Source organism: Leuciscus leuciscus (assembly GCF_965113295.1).
Source record: "Leuciscus leuciscus genome assembly, chromosome: 24".
In the NCBI taxonomy this organism is placed as follows: Eukaryota; Metazoa; Chordata; class Actinopteri; order Cypriniformes; family Leuciscidae; genus Leuciscus; species Leuciscus leuciscus.
This window is the reverse complement of record NC_138723.1, coordinates 13,764,825-13,783,420: the sequence shown is the minus strand read 5'-3', so window position 1 is coordinate 13,783,420 and position 18,596 is coordinate 13,764,825. Positions and strand designations below refer to the sequence as shown.

The window sequence follows — 18,596 nt, the reverse complement described above, 5'->3', positions numbered from 1 at the left end:
CTTTTTCATGTTTTTATTTATTTTTAATTTAAATTTTTAATTGAGAACATTATATAAACAAAGAAGAATCTACAGTCACAGTAAAGAACAAATAAACAAGAAAAAAAGTACAAAACAGGGGTATATAACTAATCAGAATAGATCACATATCAAAGGAAGAGATTAAAAGACTTACATATTTCAGTTGTTTTTAAAGCCTTCATGTTACATGAAATTTAGATAATTTAGCAGTTTTTTCCCCCCAACATTATAATTGCAAAGCAATAAAAAAAAATTTATTTGAAGGAAACAATGTGGAATAAAGTTCCGGACAGAGGTTGGATTTTTGAGAGAGTGTTTGACCTAATTCATTTTAAGAGTATTATTAAATGTACAAAAATCTAACATTGAGACCACAATTCACATAAGTATGTAAAACAACAGATTTCTTGATATAATGTATTTCCCATATGAAATTAAAAAACATTGTCAATGTTTATGATAACGTTATCAAACAGAGGTACTGAGCAGCGTATGACATGGCATTCTTTAACTGAAAGTAGGTCACATTTATACATTTAAAAAAAAAAAGAAGACTTCTTGTTCGAGAAGCAGTTTCACTCGGCTATACGTCACAATAGAGAAGCCTTACGTTATGCTAACTAACATGGAATGTACCTCTGAATAAAAAATAAATACAACTTAAAAGAAATATTTGCAGACAATGGAATTTGTTCAAGAAAACACTTTATTGTACGATACACAGTTTAAATAAGTGTCAAAAGATTTTCAAAAAAGACTATGATACAACACTGATAAAAAGATTTACGCAAGAAACAGTTAGAGCTGACAGCAGTCTGAAATACAAGCTGGATATGCAATATTAAATGCAAACCATGCCTTTTAAGGATTTTATGGTATTGGTATTTGTATTTAATAAGGATTATATAGCAGACCCAAATAAAAGTACAGTAGTTCATTGGTAAATATAGTAAAATGTAGTGTTACAAAAGAAAAAAGAAAATTTTCATAGAGGGGAATTGAACAATGTTATAAAGTAACTAAACTGATTATTACTTAAAATCATTAAATACAACAAATTGTAAATATCAGTCTCAAATTTTCATGTACACATAACCAAAGTTTCTTCATGAATGTATTGACAGTTTTAACAAGCACTTATTTGATCAGACTTCTCAAACAATTTTTTACTATGAGAATGCAAAGTCATAAACGATCCTAATAATCAAGATGCAACTGTATTGAGACAGAGAACATTGTGCACTTAATCTATACTTCCCATTCAAGACAAGTATATACAGAAAACAAGAGACAGGAACAGAATTCAGAGAAATCAAATGCTGCAATAAAAAAAAGAAAATGACATGGCACAACAGATTTAAAATAACTCAGATTAAGTAACACATTGGAAAGCTGCTAACTGAGGGAAAGCTGAAATGGAGAGTTTAAGATACATTATATAAGCAGTCTCTCCCTCTGTCAAAAAACAAACAAAAAACATGTTTTATATTATTAATGATTCAATGGTCAGAAAATAAAGGTATACTATCTACATTTAAAGCAATAGGGTTGTGATATCAAGAGATGGAGAAGCAGGTTCTGAGTCCAGCGGGCCAATAATCACGTTCCAAACATGATCCTGCAAGAAGAAATATAACATTGCATTATTTCAAGATTAACCAATGCATTTCCCCAAAAAATGGGATATCATATAGCAGAGTCCAAAAAGAAAAAATATTAGATCAGGTCAAAAAAGGACTTACCTTTGGTGTGTTTTATCTTGAACCAATACTTCTATCCTCAAAAATAGTGATCTCCACCTTTAAAAACTCAAGTTGAGGAAATACAGTGCTGTAAAACTCTGAAAGTGTTTTTTTTCCTGCGATACAGACATGGAAGTTGACAGCTCATCTACAAGAAAATCTATGAAATATTCAGTTTTAGCAGCCAAAGACGTATGACTAAACTAAGGTTTTCCATGTCAAATACGATTTGTATCAAACTTGAGCATGGGGGGAAAAAAGCTTATTTCTTTTCATCGAGCAAGACATCTTTATCTGATGTACACTACTGTTCAAAAGTTTGCGGTCAGTAAGATTTTTTTGAGAAGTCTCATGCTCACCATTTATTTGATCAAAAATACAATAAAAACAGGAAAATTGTGAAATATTATTAATGTTTAAAATAATTTTTCTATAAATTTTTTTTTTTCAGTAGCCATCGTCACATGATCCTTCAGAAATCATTCTAATATGCTGATTTGCTGCTCAAGACACATTTTCTTTTATCAATGTTGAAAACAGTTAACTGTGATAATTCTTATCAAGATTCCTTGATAAATAGAAAGCTCAATAGAACAGTGTTTATTTGAAATAGAATTCTTTTGCAACATTATAAAAGTCTTTGCAGTCCCTTTTGATCAAACTAATGCATCCTTGCAAAATAAAAGTATTAATTTCTTACTGACCCCAAAATTTGAATGGTAGAGCAAGTTCCTAAATAGTAAATGTCACCAGAATTCAATGACAATCCCACCAGGGGACAGAACGACCATCATGATGTTTCGACGTAGGAAAGGATACAACCCTGAGTCCCCTCTCTATGGGGTCAGTCAGGAGAAGCCCAAGGGGAGCAAAGATCTTCTCATTCTGCTCCTGGATGTACTTGGCAATCTTTTTCAGCACCTGAACGAATTAACATATTGTTGATCGACAATAACATATCGACAAAGTCATATTGATGATATCTACAGCCTACAACTCTTTCAACTGACTTTCTCATAGTGGGTCTCCATGCAGAGGAAGATGGTGTACGCAGTGAGGCAGGCCAGACAGCCCTCCAGATATGACCTGCCGCCCAGCTTCTCCGCCTCTGCATAGAGATTATTCAGGGTCTGCATGGTCTCCTCAAACTGCTGCTTGTCAATCTGAGACAACAAAACAATTATATCAGCATTCACTCTCTCTGAGAGGTGTGAACTAGAAGTACAATCACAGACGAACATTCAAATCTGCATTGAGAGAGCAGTTGTCAGTTAGGGAACAGCTTCACAAACAGTCTTTTCAACCTCACTATATAATTATTTCTGTCTTACAATAACTCATATTATCACAGAAGTACTGTGATAAAAGTTTAAAGTTTGGATATAAACACTGATGTCTACGGTAGCGATCAAAATAGAGTAAGGGCCCGTCCACACGGAGACGCGTTTCGTTGTATATGTATACATTTTTTATCGTATTGGTGTTTCGTCCACACGGATCCGGCGTTTTCGGAGAATGAAACCGCTATTTTTTTAAACCGGGTCCCAAGGTGGATAAATCTGAAAACGCCGCCCTTGCGTTTTCGTGTGTACGGCCAATCCGTATATTTTGTGAAACGATGATGTCATCACACCAAGTGTCAACTAGTCAGACACCGTTAAGTCACAGCAACTACATTTATGTTTTTTTCATACTGTTCAACAAAGTTCTTGATTAAAAAAGAAAAAAGAAAAAAAGAAGCTACTGTGCCTAATATTATTGTTGTATACAGCGTGCAAGGTTTATGCGCGAGCTCCAAGTCTTCTTCTCCGTTTTTAGTGTATGTCTGTGGCAGAATTACAGCGCCACATACTGGTCTGGCATGTATACTACATCGTTTTGAGTCGGTTTCAGTGGTTTCGTGTGTACGCAGATATTTCTTGAGACGACGCCGTGTTTACGGAATTTTTTTTTTGAACGGGGGAAAAAAAATATCGGATAGGGAAAGCTCTGGCTTCGTGTGGATGTGGCCTAAATCACCCTTTGAAAGCAACTTGATGCTTCAAATAAAGATCAATTACATAGTTGCACCAGTAGGTGGCGACAAGTGACTTAATGTATTTGTCAGTAGCTATGTTTCCATCCATCCATTTTTTTTTTTTTTATGTACATTTTGGGATATCGCATAATATTACATTTTAAAAAACGCTGGAGGGAAACGGTAAGATACGCATAAATTCTGAAAAATGTGCATAAAACGATTATGCACTCAATGGAGGTGGATACATTTTTTATCCGATAAGATGACAAGCTCATAAACTACGATGCAAAACTAATTACCGAATAAATCCTCGATGCACAACCACAACAACAACAAAAATTCACATGACTTTGCCTCAGCAGTGGATGTGATTGATAACTGGACAAACTAGTTAGTGGTGGGGGAATAAATAGATTCTGTTCAGTATCGCGATATTTTGCACACGCAATTATATTGATACAGTAGCGCAAAGTATTGCAAAATTTTATTACAAAATGATCTGTTTTACTTTCGGGTTTTCTCCATTGGTTTTCTCTGAAAATTTACATTTGTGTATTACATCCACAAGGTGGCGCTTGTTGCGGTACTTTGTTGTTGTGCATTCAACAGCAAATTCAAATGAAAACGGCTTCACCATCACAACTGGTTGTACACGACGCTCCGTCTTCTTTCAACACAAGTGTGGGTAAATTTCGGTTTTCAAAATGAATTTTGTTTGATGACCTTGCAGCCAACAGGACTGGACTCTAGCAGTACACATTTTTGTTTATTTTTCTCAATTTGATTGAAGCTCTAAGTTACTCATTTATATGATTATTCTCAGGTTTATGTTACTCTATTATGTCTGCTTTATGTTACACTATTGTATTTAAATAATTTGAAGTTATGTGCTGGGAGTTCACCATTCATGTGAGAGGTCTCCTATACAGAGAATAATTACGTCCTGTCCTGTAATAAGGTCTTGTGTCCTGAATGTTCAAGGACAAAAGTTTTTGCACTCCAGTTAATATGTAGAAGATAATGCTCACATAATTAAATGTGACATTTGAAATGAGATGATCAGTCTTATTTTCCTCATTTTTTGTAATGCCTTTGAATAATATGGGGGACATGAATCGCAATATACCGCAGAATCGAATCGCAATACTTGCTGTATCGCAATAAAGAATCGCAATAATATTGAATCGTGGCCCAAATATCGTAATACTATCGAATCGCCACATTTTTGCCAATTCCCACCCCTAAAACTAGTGGACAAGTTTCATTGCACAGCATGTTGATTTGGTCTTTTAAAATCACGTAGACTCACAAGGAGACGGTCTACATTAGTATTACACTGCCCATCGGCAAACCTCAAAAACAACTCATTTGAAGATTGGAGATGGTGGATTACAGCTGTCGGAATCAATCTGCCAATGCTTTGGATGTATTTGATATCATGTTCTGTAAATACAGATTAATGGTTCCTTGTGTTTGCTATGGATCTCTACACACCCTGCTCTCTAGCTCTGCCGGGAACTTGGTCTGAAACTTGCAGATAGTGCCGGAAGTGTAGTCTCTCTGAACGAAAACCTTGGAGGCGACGGCTGCTTGCCGCAGGTCCTGCAAGCTGTGCGTCTGGAGAGAAAACAAGAGAGTGGGTATTGTTAAAGACACACAATTTTGGCAGCCAAAGCTGAAAACTAAACTTACCTTTTCCATATCAAAAGAATATGATTTCTATTTTATTTGTAAATATAGGTCAACTTTTTTCACCCTAACAAGTCATCTTTATCTTTAACATACACTACTAGAAGTCTCTTATGCTCATCAAGCCTCCGTTTATTTGATCAAAAATACAGTAAAACAATAGTATTGTTTAGTATTATTACAATTCCAGTTTTCTATTTGATTATATTGCTTTTTTTTTTTTTTATTCCTGTGATGACAAAGCTGAACTTTTTAGCATCATTACTCCAGTGGCACATGATCCTTCAGAAATCATTCTAATTTGATGATTTGGTGCTAAAAATAACATTTATTATTATTATCCAATTAATGAGCAATTAAAAACAGGAACTCATATCCATATACACAGAAACCACACACACAACGCCCTTATAGCACCATCTTCAAAAATATTCAAATAACACGACTGAAATCTGATGACAACACGAAGCTCGCTAGAAACACGACACCTGGTTTTATATTTATACGTGTATAATGACAGTGAAACTGAGGAATTGAATTTTACGAAAGTTAATGGTCGACGTATATAATTATCTTTGACGACCACTAGAGAAGCACTAACGTATCAAATAATCACGGTTTACAGAGACACGTATGTATTATCCGATTAGTAGGATAATAAAATATTTATTATAACGTGTTATTTCAGACGTTAATCCTTGTTAGTGGACAAGAGGAAATTGTAATAAAATGTTGTTTTTATTCACATACCTCCGCCATGGTAGCTACTGCTGCTGCTCCTCTTCCTGTTACTCAACCTCCTGTCCTCCTCAAAATACAGTCCGGTAGGAACCTTTTGCTTTATTCATCAGTTCTGCTTCAAACTAATGGGGAGTTCCCCAAAAGTATTTTTTTTCCAATAAAAATATTATTTACTCGTGTACAAAAAGTAACGCATTTTTGTTTAAATAACACGTCTGAACGTTTGAAATTCAAAATAATCACCAGCCCACCGACATTTTATAAGAAATGTTTTCATTCAAATTGGTCCACATATAGGCGCCTAGGAAACATTTGTGATTCAAATAAAATTGTAAACAAACAGAACGATATAGAATATAGAACACCTTATTTAGCTTTTATTCTATAATTTCTAAGACTGAAGTGATTTCTGACAGTATTGTTAAAAATAAGTATAGGCCTTAAATACATAGCCTAACCATGAACCAACCTAGCATACAAGTTTAAATAGGCTACTTGATTTAATTGTTAAACCCAACAGAAGTAATGTCTCTGTGGTAAATTAAATTTAATGTAAGGGATAATAAGAGAAGATAATTAGGCAATCTGACTATTGAAAATAAAAATAAAAGGACATGAACAGTTACAGAAATTAAGTGGCAGAAAAACAAACTCATAATTTGTCTATAATGTCAGCTATAATCCTCCTTTAAAAATAATAATAATGTCTTTGTAATTTAGTTTTGCATACAATTTAAATGTAAAACAGATGTTATCTCATCTAATGTTGTATTTGTTTGCCAGCATTAGGACACCTCCGACCATTTCGGAGAGGAGGACATTGTGTTCATTAATAAGAAAAGGAAACACTAAAAGTGAACTGATGTTAATTCACGATAACACTCACTTATATCACAGATGCATTTGTGATACTGCGCTAAACCTAGGTTGAAACTATATTAATGCCTAAAACAGTTCTTTCCTTGTCTCCATCTGTCTTTTACAACAGAGAAAAGTTTTTATGATTGAGAATACCAAGAATCACTCTCATTTTACAGCAGTGGTTCAGTCATCCTTGCATGATAAATGATTCATAAGAAGGATCATTTATTCCTAAAGGTTCCCTTGGGACACTTGGGCCATTTTTCACCATCACTCAGTTCCTTTTAGACAGTATTGGATCATCTCACTTGATAAAAAAGCATGTGGCCTTAGAAAGTCTGTGAGATCTGTAAAACCATTTGTCAGATCATACAATATTTAGTCAAAATAGCATGTTGCGCATGTGATGTTTTAATCTTATCAAGTTTACTGTATTGCACTTTATCTGCAGTTTATCAGGAAGGCAAAGGTGTTTGTTTAAAAGGTCGTTCGATTCACGTGAGCTTTCTGAATTTAAAATGAGGGAACAGTAATTAATTGAGACCAGATTCAAAAAACATTTGTAAACACTCTAAACTGTGCATTTAAAAAAAAATCTATTTTGAATCTATTTATTTTGTTTTTGAATTCTTGCACCTCTATAGTGCTGTTTTAGTTTAGATCATGACAAGCTAGCATATTGCAAGTGATTGTCCTGTTGAATTTCGGCATAAATCCTTTAATCAGTGTATAATTAATTGAATAATCGGTTCTTAAATATTCATTTATTTATGCTTTTATAATGTTACAAAAATCAACATTTACATTATATGCATCAAATTAATCAGGGTCAGTGTTATTTGAGTATTTATCTTTTAGTTTTTGTTAATATTTTGAATTCGATTTTATATTTTCTGTTTTAATTTTAGTTATCATTTTAGTTTTAGTTTTTCATGTTGTGTTTTTTATGACTAAATCGTTTTTATTAAGTTTTAGTTTATTAGTTTTAGTTATTTTAATACTTAAATTAAATGAAAATGAGAAATGATCTCAGAGAATAAAGTCCACAGAAAAGAAGGTATACATAATAACAACTCAGGCAGTGAAATGAGGGACTTATAATGAACTACCATAGTAACAAATGAGAGGGAAACAAGAACAAAACACAGGAAATTAAGAATTTCAAACCAAAAGTCCATGATAGTGATGCTTTGACAACTAGCTGAATTAAAATAAGATTATATATATATATGAAGAGTTCAGATGCAAAAGCGTCTAAGTGCCATCTGAAATTTTCTTCTAGAATTATCATTTTTATAAAGCTTGTATATTTAAGTTAAGTGATTTCACTTAAATGACAATTAATAGGTAATTTGCATTGCCATTTAAGTGAAATTATTGAACTTAAATATATGAGCATGATAAAAATGATCGTTCTAGAAGAAAATTTCAGATGGCACTTAAGAGGCTTTTGCATCTGAACTCTTCATATATTTAATGATATTTCAGTTAATGTTTATTTTATTTTATTCCAAGTAATGAAAATGTTTATGTTTTAGTTATAACCCTGATCTGGGTAAAATAATTTTAGTTATTGGTTTTAAAGGTATACACTAATGTTTTTTATTTAAAATTAACCAAATTTAAATGAGATAATACATCATCAAGTCTTCTTTCAAAGCGTGTTTTTGTCTTACCCTGATTCACTACGGTAAGCCTATTATAAGTGTTTATTTAAAAGATTATCATTTACATAAAACATTTCATTTATGAATAAAGCGTTTTCATCCAGTTAGTCGAAGAAAACAAAATCGTCACTTCCTGACAAACTGACAACCCGGTCTCATGAAATGTGTCTCTAGCAAGCATTGTAAAATGGAAGTTGTTGCAATAGGAGAAGCCACTTAAAGGCTATAATAATTTTAGTATTTTTGTAATCTCAGAGTGTGGGGACAAAACGCAATGAACCCGGTCTTGCTTTCAATACACATCTTGCTTTCAGAGGTGGATGCCTGCTGTCTGGGAACGCAATCGTGTAAGAGAGTTCTGAAAGGTAACTTCAGAAGTGCAACGAGATCGGTCCGCTGGTTGGTCCAGTTATGCCGTCTCATCGCACAAAGTCACATTAATTTTTTGATGCACATAGAGGAATTGATTCGGTTAATTGATTGATTAACTTCCATCGTAGTTTATACGCAAGTTTTCGAATCGGACAAAAAAAAAATACGACTCATAGCTTGTGTAGTTGCTCCAGCTACTTTGACACGTGTATATGGTGTGGGAGTGGCTTATAGGTTAGTTGTCACAACGAGCGAGAACTGCATGTTGCATGAAGCAGTTAAATCTCTAACCTCTGGGGAATCGCCTGTTTAAAAAAAAAAAAAAGCTGAACACCGGAGAGTCTGGTAAAAAAAACAAAACCAAAAAGCGAACACGACATTCGTAATAAAACAAGAATCAACATTGGATTGTCTTATTAGAGATGGCGAGATCTTAGGGATTTGAAATGTTACTTGTAAACGCGACATGGAGATGGCATTTTTATTACTCAACAGGTAAGTTATTTTACTGAACAGATACATTGCCATATGTAGCTCTCTAACAGTTCATTGTAAAGCATTATATTGAGAAAGGTCATATTCATTCAGTCATGCAAAATCCAAAGCACAACCAAAACAACGTTCTTCCGCAAAAAGCATGCAGTTGTTTAACGCTATAGAGGGTCAAAATTTACACAGTGTACCTTTAATAAAAAATATTAAGAACTCAAAGTAAAATTAATTTTATTTTTTATTTCGAATTATTATTTAATAATCGGCTGTCGGTGCTGTGAAGAGAGCAGGCGTTTACTAAATTGGAGAACAAACAGTTTTAAAATTGGATTTATCACCTACCATTCTGAACAAAAGTGTTAGCCCAAAACTATATGTAAGCCTATATCAAACTACCAAAAACACAACTCAGTCCTCAATCATTTCCCAGTGCTCTGCAACTTTATTTATATTTCACCAATTCAATGTCATGGGAACAGAAAATATGTTTAACTAGAGTGCTGTCTAAAATATCAGGAAAATATCAGATTCCTGCCAAGTCATGAGTGGAGACTTTCATAAATCTCTGAATGACTCCTATTTCTCCTTGCAATCTCTGAGATTCTTCCAACAGGTGGTCTCACTGGAGGGATATGTGGTCTGATACCACCAAAGATCTTCTCGTGTGGAGTTTAGAGAGAAAAAATGTGGGTAAACACATCCTAATGATAGATGTATTTTGGTGTAATTAAAACATCTTAAATGATGACTAGTTTGGCATCCCATAATAGCATGTCTGTTTTTATTCAACTGTCACTTCATTATGAAGATTGTGAAATAATTCTGCTCTGTGTGGTTATGAAAGCCAGTACATGCAGCTGCAGTAATGTGATAGAGGAAATGCACACACTGATGTTTGAGATGGCTTAAGTTATTCAGCATAAAAAGCAAATGCATTTCGAAAGCATCTGCATCCCAGTCCCAGAAACCGAGCCAAAAGTCGCAGATGCTTCATTGTAAACTCTAAATAATGTGTCTTTGCAGAGGAGCCAGCTTGCTTTGACCAACTTGACAAACACTGTTATAAATCAGGCTGTGAAACTTTTTAATTAGATCAGACATTGTACAGATGCACCACTGACACAGTCCATATTATACAGCCATTTTCACTTTCATTTTATTAGTCGATCTGTTACACAAAAGCTTTTCAACCCGAAGCCGCTTTAACAAATGTAGCTGTTCGGATATCAGTTTTGCCATCGTTTCTTTTTTAAACATGTCTGACAGTATAGATTTGATTCATTTTGATTTCAGTTGTAGGCATTATTTACCCTGGTAACATAGCTACAATTTTATTTTATTAAAGTAAACTTTATTTTAATTTCAATAAAAAATATAAAACTAGGCCTACCTAATAACCCTGATTCACTCACACAACAGACTATACGAAGCAAAATCAATTATTTGAATAAAGTTTGACTCGTGTGTTTTAAGTGTGATAGACCACTGTGTGACTGTGTCTGTGACCCTTGGAGAACCGATCAGACTGCGTGTGAACAAGTATAGATTCGATTCAAAAGAACGATTCGTTCGTGAATTGGGACATAGTACACACCCTCTTGTATTAAGAGGGTGATCTGTTGGCTATGTAGGCTTAGGCTATTGCATTAAAACGACAAGCTAACTGTTGTATAATTTTGTTAATTCCGTTAGTCTGTTTTAAGACGTGAAGGGGTTAATTAAATAGCCTAATTTATTTTCCTCTTGACTGAAAAACATTTGTCAGGCACGTTGAGCAATCTTCCCGTTATGCCAAGCCGGTTGCATTACTATTGGTTGTTTCACCTTTCGCATTCATAACTGCTCTCGCGCTGGGCAAACGAACGGCAGCGCGCGACACTCTCATCAGGACTGAGGAGAACGAGGACGTCAAAGAAACCAGTTCATGCATAGATACTAATGCTAATACATTCTTCTGAAATCTGAACAGTGCAACGCAGGTGCTGGATATAGTTATCGATACTATAGCCTACTTCTCCCTCGAGCCATGAAGAACCTTCTCCCCAAGCTGTGGGTCTTCATCGCTGCAGTCCTCTTCCTCCCTTTGCTCAATGCTTCCGAGTACGATGAGTACTACGTCTGGAAATCGGATAATTACGGCAGAAGCCCACAGTGCATGGACATTCCCGAGGACCTGAGGTTGTGTTTTAATGTGGGTTACAATCAGATGCTGCTTCCAAATTTGCTGGAGCATGAAACCATAGCGGAGGTGAAGCAGCAAGCGGGCAGCTGGGTTCCTCTGGTGCACAAAGCCTGTCACCCCGGCACGCAAGTGTTCCTCTGCTCGCTGTTCGCCCCCGTGTGCCTCGAAAGACCCATATATCCGTGCCGCTGGCTTTGCGAGGCTGTCAGAGACAGTTGTACCCCTATTATGCAGTCGTTTGGGTTCCCTTGGCCTGAAATGCTCAAATGTGACAAGTTTCCCGTGGGCGACGTGTGCATTGCCATGAATAACACAAACAGCGATGATATGGACAAAACCCCAGGTGTGTAGTATTATATACGTATTTGTGTATGTGTGTTTTGTGTAAAAACGTTTTTTTTTTTTTTTTTTTTTTTTTGGCAGTGATGCCATCTAAGAACCAATTTTGGTTCCACAAAGAACCTACAGTGAGCAGTTTTTAAAAGAACCATGATTTAAGAACATTTAAAAAAGCTAAAGGACCTCTATTATAATACCACTATAAAGAAATAACCTTTTGTGGAGTGGAAAGATTATTCCATTGATGTTACATTTTCTTCACGAAACCACAGATGCCAATGAATAGAGCATAGGCTACTATTTTATTTTATTTTTATTTTATTCTACTACTATTCTAACATTTGAAAAAATTGTAAATTTATAATGTTTTGACACCTATTGATTCTGTAATAATAATATATTGTAACAGAATCAATAGGCGACAAAACGTTTGATTTGATGGTTTGATAAAGCAGATGTGTTTGTGATGCATTTTAAACAAATAAAGTTTCTAAAATGAGATTTTATGAATTTAGTAATAGTTCTCACTTAACACAGATTACATTTAACATAGACTAAACTTAACATGAAAACGCTACATATATAAAACATTTGGCTGATATGATAACAATAATTATTTAAAGCCAATAACCGATTGATTGGCTGATAAATCTAAATCCAAATTTTTATAGAATTTTAGAGAGCCTGATTAAAAAAATAAAAAGAAGTCTCACCATTAAAAGTAATTTTTTAAGCACAAAATAACAATGTTGTCATTATAATGTTATGTAGCCTATATGACAGACTTGTGCTGCACACTGTATTTTCCATATTTTAAGTGATTCCAATCATATTTCAAGCAATTCAAAACCATGAGGGTCAACAGTGCGCATCTGAAGTGTCTCAGCTGAACGAAATAATCCATTATTCATCGGCTTTGTTACTGTATATCGGCCGATAACGATAACATTAAAAATGTCGGCAGATACCGATATGGTGGCTGATATATCATACATCCCTATTTTTAAGAGGTGTCAAAATCATAAGCTGCTGTGATAAAGAGGTTAAATGGATGGAAACAAAGAGGCTGATTTCTCTCAGTTTGTTATTTGGTCATTTGGAGCCTCATAGTACTTTTTCTCAAACTTATACTCAACATATAAACAAAATAACACATTGATGACGAAGAATGTTATTATTAAATGTTGTTAGGTTTCTGGTGTATGATACTTTTACATTTACAAGCATTATTGCTTGCATATGGCATTTGGATTTAATCGTTTTTTTCTCCTTTTCTAGGTGTATGTCCGCCATGTGAAAATGAGATGAACTCAGAGACAATTCTGGAACACATGTGTGGCAGTGAATTCGGTAAAGAATCATTTATGTGTTGTATTAGTGTTTAAAAAAAGTAATTATGTAGTCTACTTAAAAAATCTGAATACAATACATTCAAGATAAATAACATTAAATGATAACCTCAATCAGTAAGATTTTCCAGTCAAGTTGCTATAATTAAAACATGAATTTATTGCCTTTGACTAGGAAAAACACCATGCAAGTAATGTCTGTTGTCTTTACCGACAGAGAGAAATGAGAAAGTGGATGTGGCTGTATATTTTTCCTAACTACTATCAACATGCTGTTCTTACGGTTGAAACAACCTACAAAGTCAAAGACTATAGGTTCAAAACATTTTTGAAAATGAGGTATTTTATAGGCTATCATGGAAATCTGGCTTAAACATATTGAAATACACTTCAGATGTGAAGAGTTTTGGCATAGATCTTTACATGCACTGAAAACCAAATCTTTCTCCAAACACTTTTCAGCATTCTGCTACTAATGTAAGTGATTTCAAAACACTTCATTTACTGGCAAGAGCCTAATGACTTCAAGAGAACAAAATCCGATCGCCTGATTCCCATCATTGTGATTCCGTTCAGGTCCAGGGTTTTAGCCCACACATTTGTTTCCAATAATATTGTTGCCTGAAAAAGTTTTTTTTATATTACTGTCTGGATCTGCACTCCTTAAATCTATTTCTCTCTTGAGACTATTGTGTGTCCAGTATTGTTTACAACTGAATTGGTCTTTTTTTGTTATTCCATTCCCGTTGTTTTGTTTTTAAATGCAACTTGACATGGTTAAACCTTCTTGTATATTTCATGTCTAGATTTTTTGTCGAACCACATATCCTTGACAGTGGATTATTAGATTTCAACCACAAATGGAGATATTTTGGATTTATAAAAAGCAGAGCTACTTCTTCCATTGCAAATGCAGTTTCTAAGAACCAGTGATGTGGTCAGAATCAAGCAAGTCTCTTTTTTCAGGGTCTGAGATGTTGTCAAAGACAGGAAGCTTGCCGTTGGCAAGAATTTCATGGGACCTTTTATTTTTATGGCAAGCTATCAAGCACCGACCCAACAAAGGCTTTTTTCTAGTCATTATAGGATGACTGTATTTCAAGCTATGTGTCTCAACGCTGTAAAATGTGAAAATGAAAATGTGCAGTTGTTACCTTATTCAGGGAGCTATTTCTATCCAATCTGAAACTGAGCCTAAAAGTTACTTTTGTTGTTTGTAACCAAGCACATTTTTACGTTACCTGTTTTTTTTTTTCTGCAGTGTGCTTGTGTTAAATGAATGCTTGTTTTATGTTGAAGGTAAAACTGCAACACATTAATACCTTTTGGAGAGATATCAATGGAAAACTTGATGTAGTTTGTATCGCTGGCTGTCTATTTTATTTTTCCATCAACCGCACCAGTGTGTTTGATGAAAGTACATTCTCATTGATGAAAGTACACCATATGATGTATTTTGTCAAAATAGAGCTCCAGGGAATAAGAACATTTTGCAACTCACTGGAGGATGTTGTAGAGCAACAGCTCCTGGAGTGCCACAGTCCTGCAGAGTTTATTTCCAAACCTGTTCCAACACATACTTGTAAACCTATAGTTTTCAAATAATCCTGAAGGACTTCATCCTTAAAGACAGGAGCTGAGTTTGACACCCCTGTTGTAGAGTTTAAGAACTAGTACTTTAAAAGGATTCTGTTAGCCTGATTATGTGTTTTATTATGTTTAGAATGTTTAGATATTCTGTGTTGTTGGTAATGCTACATTTTTTTATCCAAAATACATAAATTCAGAATGGGCAAATTCCGTCATAATGCAGTGTTTGAATAGCCAGTGATTTGAGGAGTGCCTCAGGGATCGGTAATAAGACCCATTTAGTTTTAAAATTACTAACAGGGAAAGTTTGGGAGAAATTGTGCCATCTCTTTATTGATCTTGGTTGGATTTAGATTTTAGATTTGATTCATAGTCAAGAATCGTATCCTCACACACCCTGAACGATATTGCGATACAACACATTGCACCATCCAGCTTTGCATAATTAGCACAGAATAGCATCTGAAAGACATAAACTATAGTGAGTTCTTGGCTTAAATGTGAAAACAGATGATGAAAAACAGCCAAGTGTTCAGCATCTCCATGGCAAAGAAATACAACAATGACCTTAAGCAAAAATACTTTAAATATTTGTATTTTCCATCAGTACTTGAATGTTTTAAATAAAGGTTTAAACTTGCATAAGTGTTTTAGACATTACATTAATCTTCTAGATTTATTCATGACTTCATTGGTGTGCAATGACTTGTGGAAATCTAAAATCTACATTTTTCTTTTTGTAGCAATCAAGACGAAGATTAAGGAAGTCAAAATAGAGAACTTGGACCGAAAAATCATTCTACAGAAAAAGAGGAAGCCTGTGAAGCCTGGAACTCTGAAAAAGCAGGAACTTAAGAAGCTTGTTCTTTACCTGAAAAATGGGGCAAACTGTACGTGTCAACAACTGGAAAACTTAGGGAGCAACTACTTAATCATGGGTCGTGGGGTGGGCACACAGTATATTTTGACAGGCATTCACAAGTGGGACAAATCTAGCAAAGAATTAAAGAAGGCCCTTAAAAAACTTAAAAGCCATACATGTCCAACTTATGAGGCAGTGTTCAAGTGATTTTTGATTATTTGGTAACTAATCTAGTCATTATAGCATTATAATACATTTTGCCTTACAGTATGGAAAGAAACCAATCCAACTAGTCAGTTTTAAAAGAGTTTGTTTGCCCAATAAATGTCTGAATACATGCAAACAAGTGCAATTTAGTTCAAATTCAAAATGTTCTTGACCATTTCTATTCAATGCAAAATACAAAACAATATTCACAGTTATTTACATTTCATTATGCTGCAAGTCAGTTGAGTTTTGCTTTTGCAAACACTGCATTTCGATATATCTTGACATTTTCAAGTTGGATTAATATCTATTCATACAATCTGTTCATAATGTTTATGTTTTATAATATTCATCAGAACTGTCAGTTATTACTAGCCTATTTAGTAAAATACATAATACATGCACCTTAAACAATAAAGGGACACTTTTTTTGACAGTTTGTTTGGCTTGCATAGGATGCCAATCACAGTTAATCATGAAGTGTAAGGTATAGCATTTCTGAGGACTTGCACAATGCACTGTAATCATTCAACATTAAAACAGAAAATATTTTTAATATATTTGACTGCACTGGATTCTTTCTTAGATATTGTGCATTAGTGACTGCTTTAAGTAGTTATAAATTATTAATATATTAAAAAGACAAGTAGCAGTCGTTTGTGACCTGCCAAGTAGTCCAGATTTATAACAAGCACATGCTGTGAAATAACTGCGTCATAATCACTACGAACTGAGATCAGGGTAGAGAAATTTTGGACACCGCAAGTGCCCTGTGTAAGCAAACAGCCAAATTGTTTATCTTGTATAGTCAGAGATATTTGTTTTGGATGCAGGGAGAGATTTGGACATTTTTCTCTCCCAGCTCTCCTGATGAAAGCTGGCATGAGTTTTCCCTCTTGTTTTTTTATGAGGACACTTAATTATATATTTCCATGTCAAAGACAAAAGATTTTATTATAAATTATAAACGATAATAAATGATCTAAGAGGATTTTCTATAAATAAACAAGTCAAGTATATTTGTATAGCGCTTTTCACAATACAGATTGTATCAAAGCAGCTTCACAGTATTAAATTAAAATAATACAACAAAGTTTGTTTCAAGAGGAATTTATTGATTGATAAAATTAAATTAAATATCCCCAAAATATCCCCAACTGAGCAAGCCAAAGGCAACAGTGGCAAGGAAGTTCCTGAGAAAACATCTGTGTTGTAATGCCCGCCAATCAGTGATCACCTTGATAGGGTTTAAGAGCCCTTATTTGCTGCTGATGAGCTGTGAAGCAGTAAGATCTGTTATCTACTATCATGCTCTAACAGGCCTAGACTTCAAATAACCTAACTTTGCAGTAACGATGCATACTGCTCTTAAACGGTATCAAAATGCTCACTTACATTCATCTGATTTCAGTTTACATTATTTCAGTAAAGCACTGCATATGTCATTAGAGCCATGCAGGATTCTAAGAAATTCAATGTCGGCAAATCAGAGCTGTTGAAAGATGTTGACCGGATACGTCTTGTAAGTGTAAGAGCACATTACTCTCAGTGATGTAAATGTGTGCGTCTCATATTGCCTTTGGCACTACACCTGTTTACATTCCCAGTGTGCAACAGAGATAGCATCAGATTCAGATAGTGCAGGTGTTGACAACATGCCTATGCCAATGAATCTGCCATGAAATCATTCTAGGCTGAACACACAGGTGCTGCTTTTAAAGAGCATTACACGGACATGTTTACGTGTGGAAAAATAAAGAGTGAAAGCTCACAAAGATTGCAGCTTTTTACTCATAATTTCGCATATAATTATGCCTTTCTCATCATTTGACTTTTTATGTCATAATTATTACTTATCTTATAATTTTGTCAATGATTGTCTTTGTCATAATTTTGACTTTTTATGTCATAATTATTACTTTTTTATCTCAATTTCAACTGCCATAATTTCAAGTTTTTAATCTCATAACTATGCCATATTTTTTGCATGACTTTTTTATGGGATGGAAATTGGCTTCCCAAAGAGTAAAATAAACTATTCAAAATTTCCAATATTTATTGTGTGAATAAATAAATCAATTGTAATCAAAATCATTTAACCCGCATTGCAAATCAGGTTTATTGACCAAATGTACAGACTTTCAGCTGTTTGCTATTAACAAATCAAACAAGTAATTGAAATAGCTCAACACAACAAATGTTTCAAGTGGTTTCCCCAAATTCAACTTAAAATGCAACTTTTAATTACTTCTGTGGTCTCAAAATGATTAAACTATCAACTCCTGCAACCAGATTTCTGAGAAGGCAGGTTCAGAAAAACCCTCGAGCGACTTGGTGGCAACAGGCACTGAGGTTTCAGCTTCCACAGTAAGGCGTGTACTAAACTCATGCGGTTTCCATGCCAGAACTCCAAGATGTACACCACTACTGACCCAAAAATGTGGTCCCAATTTGCTCAAAAT

At 34.4% G+C, this 18,596-nt stretch overlaps 2 protein-coding genes across 2 annotated transcripts; one reads left to right on the top strand and one right to left on the bottom strand.

Annotated features, from left to right (window-relative positions):
• Positions 1-709: 709 nt before the first annotated feature.
• golga7 (golgin A7) lies at positions 710-6,313 on the bottom strand. The gene is made up of 6 exons (XM_082158343.1): positions 6,223-6,313; positions 5,278-5,400; positions 2,774-2,926; positions 2,583-2,684; positions 1,764-1,820; positions 710-1,639 (listed from the first exon to the last, which is right to left on the bottom strand). Exons 1-5 carry the CDS (start codon positions 6,229-6,231, stop codon positions 1,776-1,778), a joined length of 432 nt encoding a protein of 143 aa, XP_082014469.1. The 5' UTR covers positions 6,232-6,313; the 3' UTR covers positions 710-1,639; positions 1,764-1,775.
• Positions 6,314-11,321: 5,008 nt separating this feature from the next.
• On the top strand, positions 11,322-16,692 carry sfrp1b (secreted frizzled-related protein 1b). Its single transcript, XM_082157597.1, has 3 exons — positions 11,322-12,130; positions 13,405-13,476; positions 15,809-16,692. Exons 1-3 carry the CDS (start codon positions 11,632-11,634, stop codon positions 16,132-16,134), a joined length of 897 nt encoding a protein of 298 aa, XP_082013723.1. The 5' UTR covers positions 11,322-11,631; the 3' UTR covers positions 16,135-16,692.
• Positions 16,693-18,596: the final 1,904 nt, after the last annotated feature.